Source organism: Microcebus murinus, chromosome 19 (genome assembly GCF_040939455.1).
Source record: "Microcebus murinus isolate Inina chromosome 19, M.murinus_Inina_mat1.0, whole genome shotgun sequence".
Lineage (NCBI taxonomy): Eukaryota > Metazoa > Chordata > Mammalia > Primates > Cheirogaleidae > Microcebus > Microcebus murinus.
In genome coordinates, this window is record NC_134122.1 from 48,864,946 (window position 1) to 48,886,898 (window position 21,953).

Genomic DNA, 21,953 nt, shown 5'->3' on the forward strand with positions numbered 1-21,953 from the left:
ATTGCTTACTGTGCATTCAAGATTCAGGATGTCAGTTGTCTATGCAGCCTGTACACAAATAATTGAATGTGAATAACAACATTCATGATCATAATAAACACCTATACGGGCATTAAAATAATGAAACATTGTTCTACATATACTCTTTGCATATAATAACTAACTTAGTCTATACAACATGCTATGAGGCAGGTTCTGTTATCACCCTGATTTTTCTGATGAGGAAACTGAGGGACAGAGAGGTCAGCCTCTTGCTCAAGGTTACACTGCTAATAAGTAGGTAAGAAGAAATCTGAGCTACTCCCTTGGTTCACTTCTACAGTCTTTCTGAGGTATGCAAACCACCTACTGCGTAGAGACGGGATCCAGGCTTGCACTTCCTGAAAATGACCTCCTAGATCACTGAGCTTTCACTACTCATTAACTTGAACAAATACTATTCAATTTGGAAAAAAAAAAAAATCACAATTTTTCACAATCAAACAACTGTGATGTATCATCAACTGGCAATCATGGCTCACTGGTAGACCAGTATCTAATTGATTTCACATAAATACATCTCTTTAAGATTCAGTTGGTGCAGCTCATTAATTATTTTTGTTTGGTTCCTTACAGTGAATTCATAGAGAATGAGATTTTTTACCCAGTGAATTAGGCAGCTCTACTAATAAGCTTTCACATCAGTCACGTTTTCTGGCTTTTTCGGAACAGTCTTGATTTCATAAATTCCCATTATTTTATCCCATAAATTAGCAACCAAAATGTCCCAACCAAAATGTCCCAAGAATTTCAATATTTCAAGGTCTAAAGTTAAACTCATCATCTGGACAGAACGAGACAAAAATCTTTTGCCTGACCTTGTATTTTCATTAAATTCTAAAATATGGTTATCACACACCTCACTATAGCCCTTAGCATGGTTGTAAGGGCATTCATCGTCCAGTTTCCCTCAGCACAGAAGGAAACAAACACAACGAGACTAACACCCAGTGACAGGCAGAAAAGACAGAATGGGTTTTTCAGGGTGGATATCAAAACAGTGAGCCTTTGGAGACAGAAATAAACACTGCATTTTTAATCAATATGTCTGTTTCCATGCAAATGAAAAATAAAGCAGGGATTCATCATTCCTGTTAGGAACAACTATCACTCACTCTTACAAAATTGTTACTCATCCGGAAAACAGACAGATATCATGTACCAGGTTTGTGTTCATTTTCTGCTAAGCTGGCCTGCCTGGCACTGGCTACATGATTTCTTGATGCATTTTTATTCTTTAACTCTTATTCTTTAACTCTTTCATTGTAATAAATAGATGGGCTGCTTTTTGGTTATAGTTCCTGATTACATATGTGCTGTTTGTGCTTCCATTTAGGACTTTTCAGACTCTGTTGATTTAGAAGTAAATACTACATTTGACTATTCTCCCCAAATAAAAAATATTTTCTTTAAAAAAAAAAAAACTTAATGGAAAAGAAGATGTGAACCTGAGCCAATTTTTATCACACATATTTGTGAATGGCAGTATTTGGTACCAGAATGTCTTAAAGAAAATTTCAAGTAGACTCACTTGAGTAATTAAGGTGTGAACTATTTTCCTAGCATTTTTTTATGTACAATATGTAATCAGTGATTATATTCCAACATTTATAAAGTCTTGGTAATGATAAAAACATACTCACAGGTCCAAAGACTGGTTGCCCAAAGTTTAAATTGTTGGGTGGACTCTTGTATTTCTTTTTCCATTTGAAAGATAAAATCAGATACAAATGTAAATCAAACTGGCTTTTAGCCAGTGCCTTATTTTTTTTAGGAGGAGTCAAACTTGGTGAGTTTTACCTGAAGAGAAGAGGATATGGGGGTCCCTGAACTGCACCCAAATAGGAAACGTTGGCAGTAAGTACTTGTTGCCTTTCTTCATTTCTGATCACTGCATAATTCCTCCCCACTTGCACAGTGAGAGGGAGGAAGGAGGGGAATAGATGCACTAAAATAATCTTTAAATGCTCAAGAGATGGGGTATTTAGACAAGTTCCCTGGACTTTTCAGTTCTAAGCCCTGTGGTGCACACTGCCTTGGGGGTCGAGAGAGGTGGATCAGGGAGAGGTGAAGAGGAGCAAATCAGAAGCCAGACACCCTCTATTCTGCATGCTTGCTCTCTCTGTATACACCACAGGCCCCACCTGCCCTTGGCCAGCGGGGACCAGAGGCATGGGATTCTGCAGGGGTAGTCACGTGGCCACTGCACACCAGTGGGCAAGGAGAACATCCCTACCTTGCTGGGGTGGAACCTTCCAACTTGCTCTGAACCTCACTCCTTCCTGTCGTTAATGGTTCCCCACAGGGCACGGCCAGGAACAAGCAGGGGTGGGGAGAGCTGCTCACGAGATCAGTCTCACAGCCCCTCGAGTCCACTTAATTCCCCAAACAGATAAAGCCCCTCCGAGCTTCATGTTTCCAAATGTGAAACCGCCCTTTATTTAATTTATAAAGGGCCACAGATGGGGACTATGGTATGGACCTGAGCCCTGGCACAGTTAAGGAAATAACCAGCCATTGTTCCCTAGTTTGCTTTCCTATAATTGCTTTCTTCTCAGGAGTCACGTAACTGATGGTCATAAGACGTGCAGCTTTCTTAATCACTTCTACAGATAACATCGCTACTGTAAAACCTAAGACTGCTCCTTGAGTTATTTTTCCAGACTCTGCATTTGGGGTGACCAATTGATGCCAACTGGACCAGTGGCCACACTTAGGAACTGATTCAATAGGTCTTGTGACCCTCTCCTGTGACAGGGGGAATGGCCTGTCTCTCTAGAACCTCCCCCACTCTTTTTGGGAATTAAACCCTGCATCTCTGCCTCAGGCCAGTGGTCTGGAGGGGCTGGGGAGGTCCTTTGTTCTTTGCACCACAGGAGATGGCTCAAGGCAATTGTCTGGGAAAGTTGGGATGAAAAGAACTGTCAACTATAGGCGAACAGCAATAGCCTAAAGCTGAAAACCTCACCTTTAAAAGCTCTGTACTCCTGTTCAGAGAGAGGCTGCTGGTACTTTAAGATGGGGAGTCTGCCAACCTCCTAATTTGCTGGCCAATTAATAAACTTCTTTTTCCTTATCCTCAAACCATTTGTCCTCGTTCTTGTGCGTGGCCTCAGAGACAAGTGTGGAACTTTTGGTAATACTATCTAGGAACTAACTCAGCACAAGAAGATAATTTCTGCTTCCCAAGTCTATGTGTTTAACCCCAGCCAATTAGCAGGTCCAATTCCCCAGCCCTTTGTTCACCAAACTATCCTTAAAAACCCTGACCCAAAAGTTCTCGGGGAGACAGATTTAAGAAAATTTCTCCATCTCCTTGTTTGGTGTCCTGCAATATTAAACTCTCTCTTCTGCAATCCCTGCTGTCTCAGTCTATCAGCTGTTTCCTGTGCAGCAGGCAATATGACCTGGTTGGGTGGTAACAAATGCAGATCTCTCCCTCATGAAGAGGAAAAGCAAAATTGGGCTCAAAACTACAGAAAAACAATTGATTTTAAACTGTACAGAAGTCTGGTGCTGTTAGGGGAATGAGAAGCAGCTGAGAGGTGTCATTTTGACAAGGGCAGTATGACTCTACTGGAACACATTAGTTCAAACTGGGTCTCTTCCAAGAGGACTGTATGTGAGTTCAACAATGGTCAGGTCATTAAGTTGAAAAATACCATTTGTTGGCAGCAGGCCAGTTGTTAGAGAGTGACTCAACCCAAGATTCTAAGTGTTATTATCTTTCTACATCAATAACAACCATCTTAATTCATTCTCAAGTCATGCAATTGACAAAGATTATCTCCTTGGCCGAACTCCAGCCAGGCTCCTCTGAGCCCTCTTCTCGGCTAGAACTCAACCTTGGCTTGTGAAAACTGTAGACTTTTGGCACAGAGGATTTTATCCTCTCTGGCCCCTGCTCCCCATTAAAAGACTTGAACAGACACTAACATAGCCTCTAACCGCTCAAGGGTACATCCCTAGGATGACTCTACCCCCTTAAGGTACCTGCCTGAGGAAGCTCAAGGCTGTCTAGAGAATTTGCTATTTGTTCCAGCCAATAGCTAACAACAGGGCCCCTGTCTCCCAGCCTCTGTGGGAGGGTAGGAGTCTAACTTCCATAAGCGACGCTAGGTTAGCAAACCCAGGTGGGATTCACATGGACCAACCCCCACTTCCCACCTTATTATAAATTTCTACTTCCCTGACTCTACCCAAGCCCCTGCCACCCCCCAACCCTACTCCCTAGTTCTCCTTGCAAAACTCCCATTCACCTCTGCACAAATCAAAGTTGAGTTCAGTTCAGGCTGGATCCACTTCCCTATTGCAATGGTTTATTGTTGATTACAATCTGACATTACCACTTTAACTAGTGTCCAGCTTTGCTTATCTTCGACACAATCCATTCAACAACTACTCCACAAATATATGTCACCGAGGTAAAGGTCTGAAAAAGGGCAATGAAATGTTTCCTTATTTGTCTCTTTAAAGCTTCTCCCTTCTTTGGAATTAAAAGCTGCATTTCTTCCCAAGGCCAGTGATCAAAGGGGCAGAAAAATGTTCTTTGCTGTTTGTTTTCTATTATCTTAAACCATAGGAGATGGCTCAACAGAATTGTCCAGACAAGGGTTACAAGGTCACTGCCATTGGAGATGAGGTCACAATAACCCTAGTCCCAAACCACTGATCATAGTTAAGTAATGATAGCCCTAAGCCGTGACATGTGACACAGGTCATGTAGACCCAAGCCCAACCGCCAGAAACACTTCTTTAAAAACCCTGGTTTTTCTGCTTAAAGGCAGGGTGGTGGTCTTTGAGATGTAAGTCTACCACTGTTCTCATTTGCTGGCAAATTAATAAACTACTTTTTCCTCAAACCACGTGTCCTTGTTCTTCATTCTCATTGATTCAGCCTCGGGGCCAAGTACCAGCTTTCGGTACCATATTCACCACGCACCTAGCGTGTCAGGCCCTGCTATGTAAAGCAGACCTGGAACCTCAGCTACTGAAGATTTCCCCACTGCCCTGTGAGCAGGGCACAGGAGGGTGGTGTTACCCTCACTATGTAATTTTAGGAACAATGACACAGAAAGGCTGTGTCATCCCTTAATGACCTTTGTGAACTAAAATAAAATCTTAAGCCCCCAAGCCGACTGAATGGACCCCCTCTTGGCCACAGGGACCCCAGAAATACCTAAAGCTGAGTTGCTGACCATGAGAAGGGAGGTCAGACATGCCTCATCACACCCCCTTCCCTTCTTGGAGACATCCTGTCTAACTCATTAACAGGCCTAAGGCTGTGCAAGATAAAATTTAAACCATACCTGCAGGACCTCAATTTACTCAACAGATCTCTTGAATTTCAGTACATGTCCCGTGCCTTGTCTCTGATTAATGGACATCCTTATCTTAAGTTAAAACATTCCAAGCCTTTAGACAAAGCTTCAGTTCTTTGACCAATTATAAATCAAAGAATTTTTAAACCCACCTATAGAACCTGCAAGCGCCTGCTTCGAGATGTCTTGCCTTTTCAGGCCAAACCAATGTACACCTTCCATGTACCAATTTATGACTCTACACATAATTCCTGTCTCCCTGAAATGTATAAAACCAAACTGCCACCCAACCATGGCGAGACCACTTGCTTGAGGCATCTTGGGCTTGGCTCTCTGGGCTGTGGTCTCGAATATTTAGTTTAGAATAAACCTATGTAATTTATTTTACAGGGTTTGACATCTTTCTTACACCAGAAAGTCTGAACACCTAGGAGAGTTTACTGAGTTCATAGAGCAAAGGGTTAGAACTGTTTAGTTCAACAGTTTTCAGATTTTTTTAAAGCAAGCCATAAAGATTCCTCAGGGATGGGTACCCTCCCCTTACCAAGGTGAGAAAATAGCCCTTATCACCACAGACTGGAAATTGGGGCTGCAAGGGACCTGCATAAATATACCTAACAAAGCAACCCTTACCTTCCACTAGTTTTAATCCCCTGCCCCCTATAACTTATAGTGATTCTCCTAGAAATTCACTGTCCCTAGCCAGATGCCCTTTGTTCTGTCATTTCTTCTTAAACTTGTCATTCTTTGTCTAAGCAGTATAAAAAAAAACATTTTACTTTTTACCTCGGTAACTTCTTTGGACTTCACTCTCTTGTGAAGATCTCCATGTAAAACCAATACAATTTGTATGCTTTCCTCTTGTTAATCTTCCTGGTGTGAATTTGGTTTCTAGATCCAGCCAAATAACCCACTAAGAGCTAAATAGGGTTGGAGCTGATCTTAGGCTTCCCTGCAGAGCCTTTGATGTAATGGGATTCAAGTTTTAAGGAACAAGGTGAATGTATTTGGCACGTAGAAGAGATATGAATTACTATGGCCAGAGAATGGCCTGTGCTATATCATTTCAAAGGTGACTGTAAACAATTCTTCTCATTCCTGTACTTGGATGCTACTCCTCCCACCCTGGACTTCTGAATTGCTTTGAACAATGGACTAGGTTGGAAGCAACATTCTGGGACTCGAAAGCCCAGGTCTTAACAGGCCTCATAGCTTCTGCTTCTGCCCTCTTGGGATCCAACCACCATGCAAAGAACTTGGGATACCTTACTGAGTGATGAAAGAACCCACAAAAAGAGAGATCCAGCCACCTCCAGATGGCCCAGCCACCCCAGCTGAGATACCAGATATTGAGGAAAAGCCATCTTGGGTCCAAGCCACCCCAGCCAACATTACGTCAATCAGAGATGAGTCCACCTGCCAAACCCTGCCCAGAATCATTCATAAGTAAACGATTGTTACTTTTTAAACCATTCGTTACAGGATGATACATTATGCAGCAATAAATCCTGAAACACCTACTTAAACAGTAGAGATGGAAAAGTGCTGAACACAACTAGAAAATTCATTCAATTCTTTAGTATGGTTTTTGTATTATTTCGTTGGTTGTTTTATACCTATTTTCTGGTAACATGACTTTAAAAGTAGTATAAATGAATAGAGTCAATTACACGTTGAACAGATTCAACAGATTTTAAAGTACCAATGAGATAATGGTTATGGGTTTAATGCCAACATATTTTGTATACAAAGAGACAAAACTGATTGTACCCATGACTCATACAGGACATATAAGCACAGGCCAATGGTCATATACTTGCACAGGACAGCTCAATGTAAACTATCATGGTTGTACCAGTATAAAAACCAAAAACCACACTAAAGATGACCAGGCTCATTTCCTACATCTGAAGCATTTCATTCAGAAATCATTTAGATCATTTAGTCAGTTTTCTAAAAGTTGTTCTCTATAATAAGCGCATTGCTTTTGCCCACTCCCCCAAATATGACAGAGTCAAGAATAAATAATTAACCCGGGACGTTTGACTCCACCATTACAAAAATTGGGCTCTGGGGCCTAAAGGTGAATTGTAACACAAATTAACCAAATAAATGCCTCAGCAAGCAGTTATGGAATTACAACTATGAGCATGCAGGTTGTGCAAAGCAGAATTCTGGGCTGTGCCACTGACAGCGGTAGCATGTGAATGGCACCCCCAAAGTTGTTCAACACAGCAACGCTGTACAAACACCCTTTTGCAGCCAAAGATGAAGAAGGATTTTGCCCTTGAAAACTTGGCATTCTAGTAGGAGCTGAGCGACATATGATTAACAACAGCACATATACATAAATGTAATGATGTACATGTACTCTGGGTGAGGCTAGACTAAGAAAAATGAGCTTGAGCTTGAGAAGCAGAGGACTAGAATGCTAAGGAGTGTAAAATGCACATAAGTAAAATCATCACACACATAGAGGATGCAGCTTACCTGACATGCTGATGGATGAGTGTGGTTGAGATCCCAATGGGAAGACACTATGTCAACAGACTTTTTGGCCATGTTGAGTAAATTCATCCAGCCTTGGAAAAGTGATAAGTGAAATGGTGCATTTTCTGAATAGTTAAGGCCTTCAGGAATATTTTCCACCAGGGCAATTCTTAGAAAAGATTTTGAAAAACAAACAGACAAAATCTAGTCAAATTTGAAGCCACAGATCTTTATACATGCATATAGAAACATCTGAAAAATACTCTTTCGGAATGTATACTTCACTCATAATTTACATTTTTCCACCAAACGCCTTTTACATCTCTCCTTTGCTAATCTATTGTGTTCTGAGAATTTATGCTCTGTTTTTCCATAGTTAGCACTTGTATTTCAGAAAATCATGGTAAATATCCCTAACATCCAGTTTGAAACTAGACTTGAAAAAAGTTCAGAGCTTCCTATACAATCACCTTCTTCTAGTAATATATTCCTTTATTTTTTTCTCTGCAGCAATGCAATTCTTTTATAAGATACTACTCTGCAAGTTACTTGAGACCATAAATTAAGTTTTGCACATCTCCAGTTTCTAATACAATGTTGGGTATATATTGGAACTCAATAAATGTGATTATTATTGTTTAACATCTCTATAATACTTCCCAGCCTAGGGTGGAAAGTATTTCTGGGAAGAAAGTTATAAAACCCACCTGTGTGGGGCTTTATTAAAGTCAGAGGCAAGAAATTAAAATGACAGTAACAATCAAGCCCTAAATAAACTGCAACCAGAATTATCCTAATAAGTTTGTTTTTATACTTAAAAAAAAAATAGTGACAACATATCCACTGTGACTGGCTGTACTGAGGCACAGAATATTAAGGCCTGTTTGAGGTCATATAAATTTATAAGGCTTGAGGTAAACGCACCCATTTCCTGGAGAAGCTGGCCACTTCTTGAGGAAATGGGAATTGACAGCTCTGAGCTATGGGCCTGGGGAGGTTTATCCTGGGCTGTCCAGGGATGTTTACCCCAGGCTCATGCCCGAGACTCAGATGTGAGACCAGTCACTACAGGCCCCGGTTCCTGGCCAGATCCGGGACCTCACGTGACCAGAGCATATGCCTTTTTGGCGCCAAAGCCTTCCTTTGTTCAAACCACTATATAAACAGTATAAGAAAGTCCCTGAGCTTCTTTGCTGCTGCTTCTCTAACATCTCCGTGCTGCTGCCTACCTGCTTGATATCCCAGCGTGCTGCCTTCCCTGCTGCCCGTGAGAATTAGCCCCAGTGTTGAGATTACCCATGATGATAAGCCTCAGGTGCTGATAATGGGATCCTAGTGCTATGATTTTCTTTTGTGTTCTTCCCCTGTGGTACTTTTCTCTTACTTTCTCTCTTTTTCTCTTCTCCCTTAATAAATGTAAGTAAAACTGGTGTGGCTTGTGGTGTGTCCTGCGGATCGAGCTTAAATTAGAAAAGTCTGTGCACAGCAATCGATAAAATTAATTATCAATACACCGGCTTTCCTTGGTATTTCAGCGATGACTGTTTTTCACTTTTGAGTTAGGTGACACATAATTTCCTAACAAAGGAATGAACAGTTTTTTCCCCAGTTTAAAAATGCATATCCTCTTGAAATTCTTGATGGAAAGACCCCCAAATCCTTAAGAAAATACCTGTCAAACACTTTCCAAACAAAAATCTGTTTTATTCATAGTTGAATGCCCAGAGCCATAATAAGCGCTCAAAATGAATGAATTTCAGCTTTCAACGGAGAACTCAGCACTTCTCAATAATATTGTTAATTGTCACTCTTAAGGACACTTGTTTCATTTAGCTAGCTTTAGAGAAAAAAACTACACTGCTGATAAAATGTTCTCATGTATTTGAGGAACCTACAATATTATAACCAAAATGGATTTTGGGTACGTGGCCCAGAGACATTCACAATGTTGGAGTCCATCATACCACCAGCCCTTATAAGCACAGGACAAGCAAATTATTATGAGCAACCCCACAACGACTATGACAAACCTCCCCAGTCCTCAGGAACTGACAATCCAGTGGAAAAGCCTGTCTCATACACACTGATTCAAAAAGGATGTAGAATCTAATAAATAGTGAAACAAGAGTAAGAATAATTAGATAATTTATCACCTAAGAATAACTGGAACATGGCGATAAAGGAAAAATTAATTGTGACTGGGGACATCTGGCATTGAAAAAAGCTGGACTTGAAATTATTCTTCAAAGATAGAATTTTTTTATGAGTGAGCTGGAAGAGAAAGATACTCCAGTTAAATGGATGAGTTTGTAGAACATAAGGTGTCTAGATATTGGTGAGTGGGTGAGCCGAGGGGAGTGTGAGGCAGGAGGCTGCAATGACGGGGGAAGATTGGCAGCATCTGCAGGGACCACACTGCAGAGGTCGTGAACCAGGGGGAAGAGGTGGGCTTCATTCGATGCATTTGGGAGCGACCACGTGTGTTTTAGGGGGAATAACTCTGACAGCACACCTGTATGCTATTGGGAGAGAGAAAAGGGAGATAAAAGATGACAAGTCGACAGAGAGTGGAGGCTGGTGCAATAGTTCAGGAAAGAAAAGCAAAAAGTTTGAATTAGGTCCATGAGAATAAAAAGCAGCAGCAATGGACACTTCAGAAACCAAATGTTAACCATTTAGTGCTTGATGGATATGAGGAGCAAGAAAAGGAAACAATAAGGATTCTTGGATTTTCTTGCAGAGCCACCATACTGTCTCTTACCTGGGCTCTATGACAACTTCCAATGGTCTCCTTACATGGATTCTTGACCTTCTCCAAACCATTTTCCATGTTACACTTGGATTCATCTTTTAAGAATGTAAATCCAAACACTCCGCCTGCTGCCTAACTGAAACTCACAGGAACTTCCCACTGTCCTTAGGATGACGCGCCCTCATCCCGCCCCAGCGTGGCTGACGAGCATTTACCTGTCTGTCTTGCCTCTGTGCAGCTTCACTGGCTCCAAATGCCCTCCTTGGATTTTACACCACAGCCACACTTGACATCATTTCCTCCTTCCCTGCTATTCTCCCTAGACTTTGGCACATCATGTGCACTTTCCCAATTCCTACACTGGTCATTGAGCTATCTGCCAATTAACTTTCAAAGTTCCAATGAAAACATCACTTCCTCTGGGAGGCTTCCCTGTGCCCCCAACTAGGCTAGATCCGCTTATTATCAATTCCCACAGTGACCTGCTCCTCCCCTTTCATCCCACTCATCACTCTTGAAACTCCTGGCTCAAGGTTGGCTTTCCTTGATGAGCTGCAGGATTTGTGAAGGCAGGAACCTGCGCCATTGGCCCAAGATCGTACCTTCAGTGCTTAACATACCGCGTAGGAGGTGCCTAAACAATTTCTGCCGAGTTTCACTGAGATCAGAGCTGAGAAGATGGGACTAGGGCCCATTAAAACTGACAGGGAACATGGGAAAGAATGCACATTTGGAATTGGGAGAGATTACTAAGGGAGAAAAGATGAAGACAAAACCCACCCAAAGCCTACTGTAGGGGAAACGCTTACATATTTCAGATTAGGAGGATGTGAAACAGATCAGAAGATTCAGAAAGGACCATTCGAGAAGCAGGAAGACGGGAGAGGTTTAGAAGAAAGCAGTATTCAGGCAGCCAAAGTTAGAGAGGGTTAAAAGAAAGTGGGGATTATTTTCACTCCTTCAAAACCTTCGAAGGCAATAGACAGAGGCTGACGTTGGATATTTTAATTCTGTCCACATTTAGAGCCCAATTATCTGTGTTGGTAGAAGCTAGACACAGCATGAATAAATGACCCCAGATAATTAGCAGTGCCTTCCTCCCCTACAACCAATGAATATATTTGAAAACAATCCAACAAACAAAAAAGAATTCTCCCAGACGAAATGAAACCAAAACACAACAGCTGCCAAGAAATAGAAGAACTGACTTGTTTCAATTTTATTTTGATATAAAAGACATACTTAAAAAGACAAGAGGAAGTTCAGGAAGCCCAGATAAAGGAAACGCATGAATCCAGGGATGTGGAGCAACTGTACAATTATAGAAACAGGTGGCTCTATACCAACCCTTTCTTCATGCTGTCCCACATGGCTTCTGCTAGGCACACAAATAAGCCAGGAGTCCCAACCTCTTTTGGAAATCTTTAGGCCAGGTGTTCTTAACCTTGAATCTATGGGTAGAACTGAGGGGGATCTATGAGCTTGACTTTTACATCTTTATTTTCCCTAATCTCTCACTAAAATTTAACATTCCCTTCAGTTAGGAACATAGACAACGAACCATAGGCGTATCAGCAGAACTTGCTATTTTGTCTCCATTAAGAATTTTTTTTTTTTTTAAAAAAGAAAAGATAAATAAATTTTGTACTGTGGTACAGTTACAGCCAACATTTCTAAGTCTTCACCACTGTTTTGACATTGTTATTTCATGAATATGCTGGGCAAGATATACATGACCACATCATGAATTTGATTTTTAAAAAATATTTTGATAACTTTAACATTTTTGATTTCCTTCATAATCTTTTCTGTTTTGTAACAACTTATGGATTTAAATATTATTCAGGGAAAGATGCGTAGGCTTCATCAGACCGTCAAAGGGGACCACGGTAAGCTCTCATCAGATGTATACTGCAACATCTGTTCCGTTTTCTTCCATTTCACACATATCTTATGAGATTTTAAAATTTTTATTTTTAATATTATGGGCACATATTATTGTATATATTTACAGGGTACGTTTGATGTTTTGATACAGGCATATAATGTGTAACCATCAAATCCGGGTGACTGGGGTATCCATCACCTCAGCATTTATCATTTCTTCATGTTAGGAACATTCCAATTCCACTCTTTTAGCTATTTAAAAATACACAATAAGTTGCTGTTGCTATAGTTACCCTGTTATGCTATCAAATACTAGATCTTGTTCAGTCTATCTAACTATATTTTTGCACCCATTGACAATCCCGCTTCATTCCCCACCCCTCGCTATCCTTCCCAGCCTCTGATATCCATCATCCTACTCTATCTCCATGAAATCAACTGTTTTAATTTTTAGTTCTTACAGATGAGTGAGAACATGTGAAATGAGTCTTTCTGTGGTTGGCTTTTTCCCCTCAACATAATGTTCTCCAGTTGCATCCATGTTGTTGCAAATGACAGGATTTCATGCTTTTTATTTATTGCTGAACAATATTCCATTGTACATATGTATTTTCTTTATCTACTTGTCTGTTAATGGACACTTGAGTTGATTCCAAATCTTGGCTACTGTGAATAATGCTGCAATAAACATGGGAGTGAAGATATCTTTTCAATATACTGTTTTCCTTTCTTTTGGATATCCAGTAATATTCATGCTGTTCTCCATAGTGACAGTACTAATTCACATTTCCACCAACAGTGACTGGGGGTCCCCTTTCTCCAATTCCTCACCTGCATTCTTTATTGCCTGTCTTTTGGATAAGAGCCATTTTAACTGGGGCAAGATGATACCTCATTTTAGTTTTCATTTGCAGTTCTCTGATGACCAATGATGTTGAGCATTTTTTCACATACCTGTTGGCCATTAGTATGTTTTCTTTTGAGACATGTCTGTTCAGATCTTTTGCCCATTTTTTAATCAGATTATTTGATTTTTTCCTATTGAGTTGTTTGAGCTTCTTACATATTCTAGTTATTAATCACTTGTCATATGAATAGTTTGCAAATATTTTCTCTCATTCTATAGGTTGTCTTTTCACTTTGTTGATTATTTCCTTTGCTGTGCAGAACCATAACTTAATGTGATCCTATTTGTCTGTGTTTGCTTTGGTTCTCTGTGCTTTCCAGATATTACTCAAGAAATCTTTTCTGAAATCAATGTCCTAGGGCATTTCTTCAATGCTTTCTTTTTTTTTTTTTTTTTTTGAGACAGAGACTTACTTTGTTGTCCTGGGTAGAGTACCATCGCATCAACCTCAGCCTCCTGAGTAGCTGGGACTATAGGCATGCACCACCACACCAAGCTAATTTTCATTTTTAGTAGAGATGGGGTCTCCCTCTTGCTCAGGCTAATCTCGAACTCCTGAGGTCAAGTGATCCTTCCACATTGGCCTTCCAGAGTGCTAGGATTATAGGCATGAGCCACCACGCCCGATCTTCTCCAATGCTTTCTGTCAGTAGTTTCATAGTTTCCGGTCTTAGATTTAAGTATTTTAATCCATTTTGATTTGATTTTTGTATAGGGCAAGAGATAAGGGGTCTAGTTTCATTCTTCTGCATATGGAGATCCAGTTTTCCCAGCACCATTTATTGAAGACTGTCCTTTTCCCAATGTTTGTTCTTGGTACCTTTATGGAAAATGAATTCACTGTAAATGTGAAGATTGTTTTTTCCTTTGCAACTGAAGCATTAGAAGTGGGTAAGAATATCAAGAAACCTTTCCAAAAAATGAAAATTGGGTCAAGCTAAATATGGGAAATATCTAATCACTTCTGGTTAGCAGAGAAAGTGGAGCAAGCAAAGAAGACAGAGAAAAAAGTACTAGAGAAATTGGAAGAGAAGGACAGTGAAATTCTCTGGAAGCCAGGGAAGACCAAATTTATTCCAATAGTCCCCCCTTACCCTAGATTTCCCTTTTCACGGTTTTAGTTACTCGTGGTCAACTGAGGTTTGAAAATATCACAATCAATAACATATTTTGTGAGAGAGAAAGAGGGAGGGAGACCACATTCATATAACTTTTATTACAGTATTTGTTATAATTGTTCTATTTTATTAGTTTTTGTTACATCTCTTACTATGCCTGTTTTATTAATTCAACTTTATCATAGGTATGTATGTATAGGAAAAAAACATAGTATATATACAGTTCAGTACTATTTGAGGGTTCAGGCATCTACTGGGGGTCTTAGAATGTATCCCCTGAGAATAAGGGGGGACTATTATATTGCCATTATTTGGTTCTTACTAAATATCAAAATAAACTATGAATTTATAGTAAAAATAAAAATAGAGACAGCACTCATGGCCTGGAGACCACACTTCTACTTGGGTAATGAATTCCGGGGAAGAGCCCCACAATAATGACCCTGCTTACCTGCTCCCTCTCCTCCTCTCTTTCTTTACCTGGAGATCTTGATTGCTCCTTCTGTGACATGGGGCTACTTCCTGTGCTAGAAAAGGTCTCTAGAAATCAGCTTTGAAATGACTTGACTTATTTCCATGACCTATCCTTTTATTTCCTTTAACAACCAACAGCTGGCTACTCTACAGGGACCCGATCTAATTAGCATAGGAGCAGAACTCATTTGCATGCCATCACAGCCCTGGGTATACTCTTACTTCTCAAGCTAGGAGAGAAAGTAGTAGGCAGATCTCATTAAAATTCACCTTTGGGCAAATCCCTGGAATGCCTCCCTACCATCTGTAAAAGAACTCTACCCAGGGGCTGTAGCACTATTTCTGACACCTCACAACTCTAGGAGAAGCTGACTATACAGGGACATAATACAGAAAAAATCTTTTTATTCTTCTTTTGATGGTACTTAAGATAAATTACAAATGATCTGAACTGAGTCCAGGGAGCTTAGGTGGAATAAATATAAGAAAGCTTTTTACATTGTTAATAGATTTTAAAATAGAATTCCAACTATTTGTATTAATAGTATGTATTTATTCTTCAAACTTAAAGTGGTCATCAAGATTTCTCTTTCAATCCAGGAAAAGTATTGCACCTTTTGAAAGAAATATTTGTAATTTTCCTTTAATAAGTCCACGCATTTGCAAGCTCTAAAAAATGCTGTGTGTGTGTTCATGTTTAGTAAATACAAGAAGCTTTATAAAATATTACATTTTCACCCTTGATTTTGGTATTATTGTAGAGAAATGTTTTAAAGGAAAGAAATCAAAATAATGTAGACAAAACCCAGCTCTGCCAGTTAAGAGCTGGGTGACCTTTAACAAATTATGAACCTCTTGAAATCTGTTCTCACTTCTGAAAAGAGGAAAGGTTATTACAAAGATTAGAGGAGAGAATCTCTGTGTCGTGCTTTGTTCGATGTCTGTTTCATGGTAAGCACTAAATAAAAGACACTATTTTTTTAAAGTAACTTACAGTCTGAAAACTTATAATTTAAAACATTTTTCTCCAAGTTTTCAAATTGATACAGCACAGTTACTAAGAAGATTCTACAAATACTGGCTTAAAAGGAGCCATAAACTGGAACCTGCGTGACTTTTTCAAAGTGAATGTGAGCTTGCTTTCATCGCCTAATGCGATGAATTGGTTATTAGACTTGATCTTACAGCGGTGCTTGGCAGTCGATTCATTCTTTAGATCTTGGTTCTCTACTGGCATTAATCAACAAAGCTGAACAGATGACCTCAGCTCATCAAACAATTAGATTTTCACTTAAAGTAAAGTGATCAGGTTTTGTACCCTCCTTATAGTCACACGGCTAGAATGAAAGCCCAGATTGACAAGACAAAGGCTAACCTTGCAGAAAGGATACTGGAATCTTTGACACTGAAGTAGACGATGACTTGCTACTCCTGCGACAGATTCACTGACCACCTCTGGACACAGAAATAGTTGATACAGCCCTAATGACCTTGTTTTAATTCGACTGAGATATGCGTTTCATTTTTCTCTCAAGAATTTGGGCCAGGTTGAGCTTATTTGTGAAAGATAGCAGAAAGAATATCAACAAGGCCTGTCTGGCTAATAGGAGCCTGATAATTCTTAATCTGTCATAGGGAGGAGCATTGTTTTATATGAAAGTAATTAAGGATTTGCTTTAACTATTTTTTTTTTTTTTTAAATAGAGACAGGGTCTTGTTCTGTCACCCAGGCTGGAGTCCGGTGGCACAATCATAGCTCACTGCAGTCTCGGACTCCCAGGCTCAAGCAATCCTCCCGCCTCAACCTCCCAAGTAGCTGGGACTACAGGTGTGTGACACTATGCTGTCTGATTAAGTTTTGTAAGTTTTTTTATTTTTGATAGAGACAGGGTCTCGCTATGTTGCCTAGGCAGGTCTCAAACTCCTGGCCACAAAGCAATACTCCTGCCCCTAGGCAACCCAAAGTTCTAGGATTATAGGCATAAGCCACCCCACTGGGTCTTCTTTTTTAATTCAAAAATCTATTACTATCATTTTTTATTATTCAAATTGTTGCATATATTGCCAGTAGGAGCCCCTGTGAATTGTATCATGTGTTCTTTTGATATATTTGTTTCAATTTTTTAATACATTCTCTTCTGTCACCAGATGTTTCTTTTTAATTAACTTTGAAATTAACTTTCATAGATAACAGCTGCAGAGAACATGACTGTGAGTTAGAGTTGGCGGTAGCAGATCTCTGTTTCTGTAACCGTATGTGATTTAGGCAAATGAAAGCCTCATTACTTCTAGGTCTACAACTGTATTACGTGAAGAACAGCTACGGTTTTCTTTTTGGAGAGAGGCAATATGGCAGTAGAGGAAGTATTATAACTGTTCACTATGATTCTTTGTTTGCATATTACAGTTTAAGAATGAGTTTGCAGCTATTGTTACATAGCACCGTGAACAACAACCCTGGGAGGCAGGGATGATCTCAGTGTGGCAGATGAAGGCGGCAAGGCTCCCAGCAGCCAGGTGTCACCCAGCTAGAGAGAACCCTACAGAGCTGGGATTTTAGCTCAGGTTTGTCTGAACTCATGTGCATTTGACAATAGATTCAGTCCAAGCCTTCTCTTAGAGGGTTTGCCACAAGCACACTTTGGGTCTGCGGAGGGACTAAGGAGAGTAACATCAGATAGCAGAAGCTGTTCCCCTGCTGCCCAGGGGAAGGTCAGATCGGACTGAGATCCTCATCCTATTAGCACAAGAGGAGAAGGCACAAGTGGCAACTCCCCCATCCCCCTCCTCCTCTTTCACACTCCACCTTGCCAATCCACATTGACCAGGAAATCTACCGCGACAGGAAGGCACATTTTTTTTCTTGGCTTAATATTTCCAAACCTGGACCAGAAAGGAAGGAATAATCAGAGGAGAAAGAAGCCCAAAGTGGATGAAGAAAAAAGAAGAAAAAGGTGAAACTTAATGCTCCTACTTTTTGATATTTTACTAATATAAATGTGAACAAAGAAACTGGGAACTCATTGATAAAAAGATTCTGAAGCTGTCCGCAAAGACCTAAAACACATAGTAGGAGGGCAGGTGATTAGACAACAAATGGTTAAAATTTACAAGGTCTAATGGACAAAGAGATTTACATTCAAGGCAGTTATCACCCTTGACACCTGGCAAAATAGTAATTATACTATTCCTACTTTTGATGAGCATTTATTGAATGCTTGTTTTATGTCAGGCACTATGTTGAGCAGATTTACTGACTATAATGTTGAGCAGATTTACTGACTATATTAATTAATGTTTACAATAATTCTCAGAAGTAGTTACTGTTGTTATTCCCATTTTACGGATGAGGAAATTGAGACATAAGGGGCTTACATAACTTGCCTAAGGGTACACAGCTAGGGAGTGACAGAGCCCAGATTCAAGCCTAACAGTGTGACCACATGATGTAACCTCTTAATCACTGCACTCCATTGCTTCTTGTAAATTTCAAAGCAAAATATTGAGGCAGAGTGACAAAATTCTGCTTTTTTCCCCAAGTCCTCTATATCCTCAATGAATAAGGTCCATGAACACCCTGGGTATTATGTCCATGATTATGAATTCTAGATTCACTAGCAGAGTGACTTTCTGTTAAGATTTTTTTCTCTCATTATCAGTTTTTGTTCTTTTTTTAAAGACACAATTGCTACTTCATGACACTTTTCCTGAGCCTGACCATGGCCTTCCAGTCTCTCTCAGCCTAGTGCTCCAGGCAGCTGATAACAACTGGCTTGCACAAGGGATGAAACTGAAGTTACAGCTTTGAGGCAAACTAGGAAATTAAGCTAAGTGCATTTTCTAGTTAACCTAGACTTATCTAGAAAAGAATTTCCACTTTGACTCTTGTTAAAAATATTTCTAAAATATATGAATGCCATTTTCTAAAATTAGAATTATGATTTCAAAGTTTGCCTTAGGCCCTCCAAACTCCGCTTGGTAAAAGACAGAGGAGGTTGGGTCTATCTCTAGATTCAGGATTTATTCCGGGACTTATTTATTTATTTAAAAATAAATTCTTGACTCAAACATTTTTGGGGGTTCAAGTTATTTCTTTGAATAAAATTAAAGCATAGTGAAATTTTTGGTAATCAAGGGCTTACCATCAATTATTGCTAGTATTTATTTTCAAAGTATGGTCCAGGAAAAAGATAGGAGAGCTGACTCAAGTTCTTAACAGGGGATCTTACCAGTAACTACAAAGCAATTGAGCTTTGCCCCAGCATTGGTTAGGGCTAGTGGTAAATGTTTTTCCATGACAGGGAGATTATATGTGATTTTTCTTTTTTCTTTCCTTCCTTCCTTCTCTGACTTGAATCTCAGCAATTCTCAGAATTCGACGCTACACTAACGAAAAAATCCCACCGTTTGGCAATTTCCTTGCTGCCCACCATGGGCTACGTCAGACTGACTTATACCCCACGGACACCAGCAAGATGAGCAGCTGACTGTGGCCCCTGACAAGAGCCCAGCACTCTGTTTGGGGTCACTTCTCTATGCCTCAGTAAGACTCCTTAAAACCTTGAAAGAAACCAGATCCGAGAAGGACTCCTCAGAGGAGCATAGCAGTTTCTTGTTTAGGAACGATGTATACAGCTGACAGTACCTCCAGAACCAAAGAGTGATTTTTCAAAAGCAGGAAAAGTGTCACCTAAGAGGCCCAACTGGAGCACAGTGACTGTAAATCACAAGGTGTCTCAGGAGCTCCCCCTCACTGGTCTCTCTTCACCCCAGACTGTGCCACTCGGCACAGAAGATGGTTTCTGCGGCTATATTTCAAGTCCACCAAGGCTGATCAGCATCATCTGGTAAAACATGTGCCGTTTCCAGAGGTTTAAAATAGTTTTTCTAAATGTGTCTTTTCACAGTCCGAATACGGCTTAAGTTTCTCCTGAGCTGACACAGGAGAGGGGATGAGCTGATTCTGTAGTGAGTGAATCTTGCTGGATAATCAAATAAATTCTGCATGTTGATTCACCTGCAGACCCTCAAGGGTAGCACATAAGTCTGCATGGGAATATCTTCCTTAATGCAATAAATTCGTTTCTACAAGAAACATTCTATGCATATAGAATTTTAGTTATTAAATCTAAATTTGAATGTACTGTCTAAAGTTTTAAAATCCGGCATTATTTCATTTTATTAGTTTTCTAATAAAAAATAAGAAGGAAAACTTCAAATGGTCTTGGTGGAACAAATTTCCAACAAACTCCTGGTCGCTGTGCATTCCAGTTCTCTGCTCCAGAGTGGACAACTGGTACCAGTTGCTATTTTCTGAAACCGAGGGATTTTTAATCTATTTTCTGCTTAAATATTCTCTGCACTCGCTCATCTACTTTCCATATTTGGATCTTTTCAAAGCTTGCTGGATAATTTATTAAGATATGCATTTCCTTCTTTTCTTCATCTGAAGGAAAACAGGACCTCAGGAGAGGTTTAGTTCAGCCAAAAGCAGAGACTGTCCCCAAAGTGGCTTCCATTTCTATATAGTATTTTGTTTTCCAAAATCCTGAGCTATTCATGAGATGACACAGAGTGTCTGGAATGGAAGGAGAGATAGGAGTACCTTTAAGAAGCATCAAGATAGACAAGAAAGAGTCCCCATGACTGGAGAAGGGAAGAAGTCTGTGGGTCTTGTGAACAGCAGAGGCCCTGTCTGGGAAGATGGTAGACTCTCAGAGGTCAGAGGTTGTGTGTTGCCCCCAGGGGCCTTCAGCTTTGCCAGTCTCAAGATCTGAAGGGACATGAGGCTGTGATGAGGGATCTAGAGGTAACTAGCTTGGACAAACACACATAACCAGAGGGGCCTCTTGCTGCTGGGAAAGACTCCAGGATTTTGTACAACCTTGGGCAGTTAGTGCTGGGACTGATTTCTAGCCAGCCATCACCTTGGCAAGTAAGTAAGGATTCAGAATCTGATTTAAGCTGATTTAAAGACAATGAATGGAGTTTCTTTTAAATCTGAGTTTCTGGGCTGAGATTTATACCCACAACACAAATGTGGTCTTTGATCTTCTAAGGATGGGGCAGATGAATACTGTGATCCTGAACCTCCTCCCCTGTGCTCCAGCCCAGTGAGCTGATAATTGAGGAATTCCCTGTGATTCATTCGGGACAGCCTCTGGCTGCAAGAGGCTCATTCTGGCAGAGATCAGGGACCAAGGTGCAAAACTGTTCCAGAAGCAGAAAGTGCTAATCTCTAACCAGTGTTATTTTTTAACATAACCTATGCCTGTCTCCCTGCACAAAGAAGAATTTGCTCCTTTCTAAGACAAAGGAAAGAACATACAAAATCAAAATTCACCATTTTTCCAATAGACTAACTCACCCACCATGTAACAAACAGAAAACTCCACTCATATTACCAAGGAGTGCCATGCTGAAAAAGAGAAAATGAATTTGTTAAAACACACATACACTTACACAAACATTTTTGAGGTAAAGACTAAAAATGTGAAGTCCATGCAAAGCTTAACCCACCCCATGAACACACATGACATCACACACTCACTTTCATGCCAGGAAATGGCATGTTCCATGAATTTTTGATAGAGAAATTACACTAAGCTTTCCAGAGGAGGAATCAGAGTTAAGAGATGCATGCCAGGCTATGCTAGCATTTGCTCATCTCATTATCAGTTTGTAGGGCAAAGTTCATGCAGTGGCTTAGTCCTTGCTGGTGAGAGATTTAAAATATCCCTGGAAAGGAAATCTCAGGGTGTTAATGATGCTTGTGGTCTAGACACAGAATATTAAGTTGGATTCTCCCATGTTTTCACAATTTTAGCAGCATGCAGCACCACTTGAAGCTGAACAAGCTTTCAGATTATATAACTGATCTGTACCTGTCAAAGGACACTGTTGCTTAACTTAGAAGAGGGTGAAATCAGGAAATGGCAAAATCATGAACCTTAGAAACTATTCCT

At 40.2% G+C, this 21,953-nt stretch overlaps 1 protein-coding gene across 2 annotated transcripts in view; it reads right to left on the reverse strand.

Moving 5' to 3' along the window:
- Positions 1-21,953, reverse strand: part of PLD5 (phospholipase D family member 5) — a 246,468-nt gene that overhangs the window by 141,644 nt on the left and 82,871 nt on the right. For both annotated transcript variants that reach the window (XM_012751263.3, XM_012751265.3), the window contains one exon: positions 7,851-8,019. In XM_012751263.3, coding sequence (XP_012606717.1) covers positions 7,851-8,019 — 169 coding nt within the window. The remainder of the gene's footprint in view (positions 1-7,850; positions 8,020-21,953) is intronic.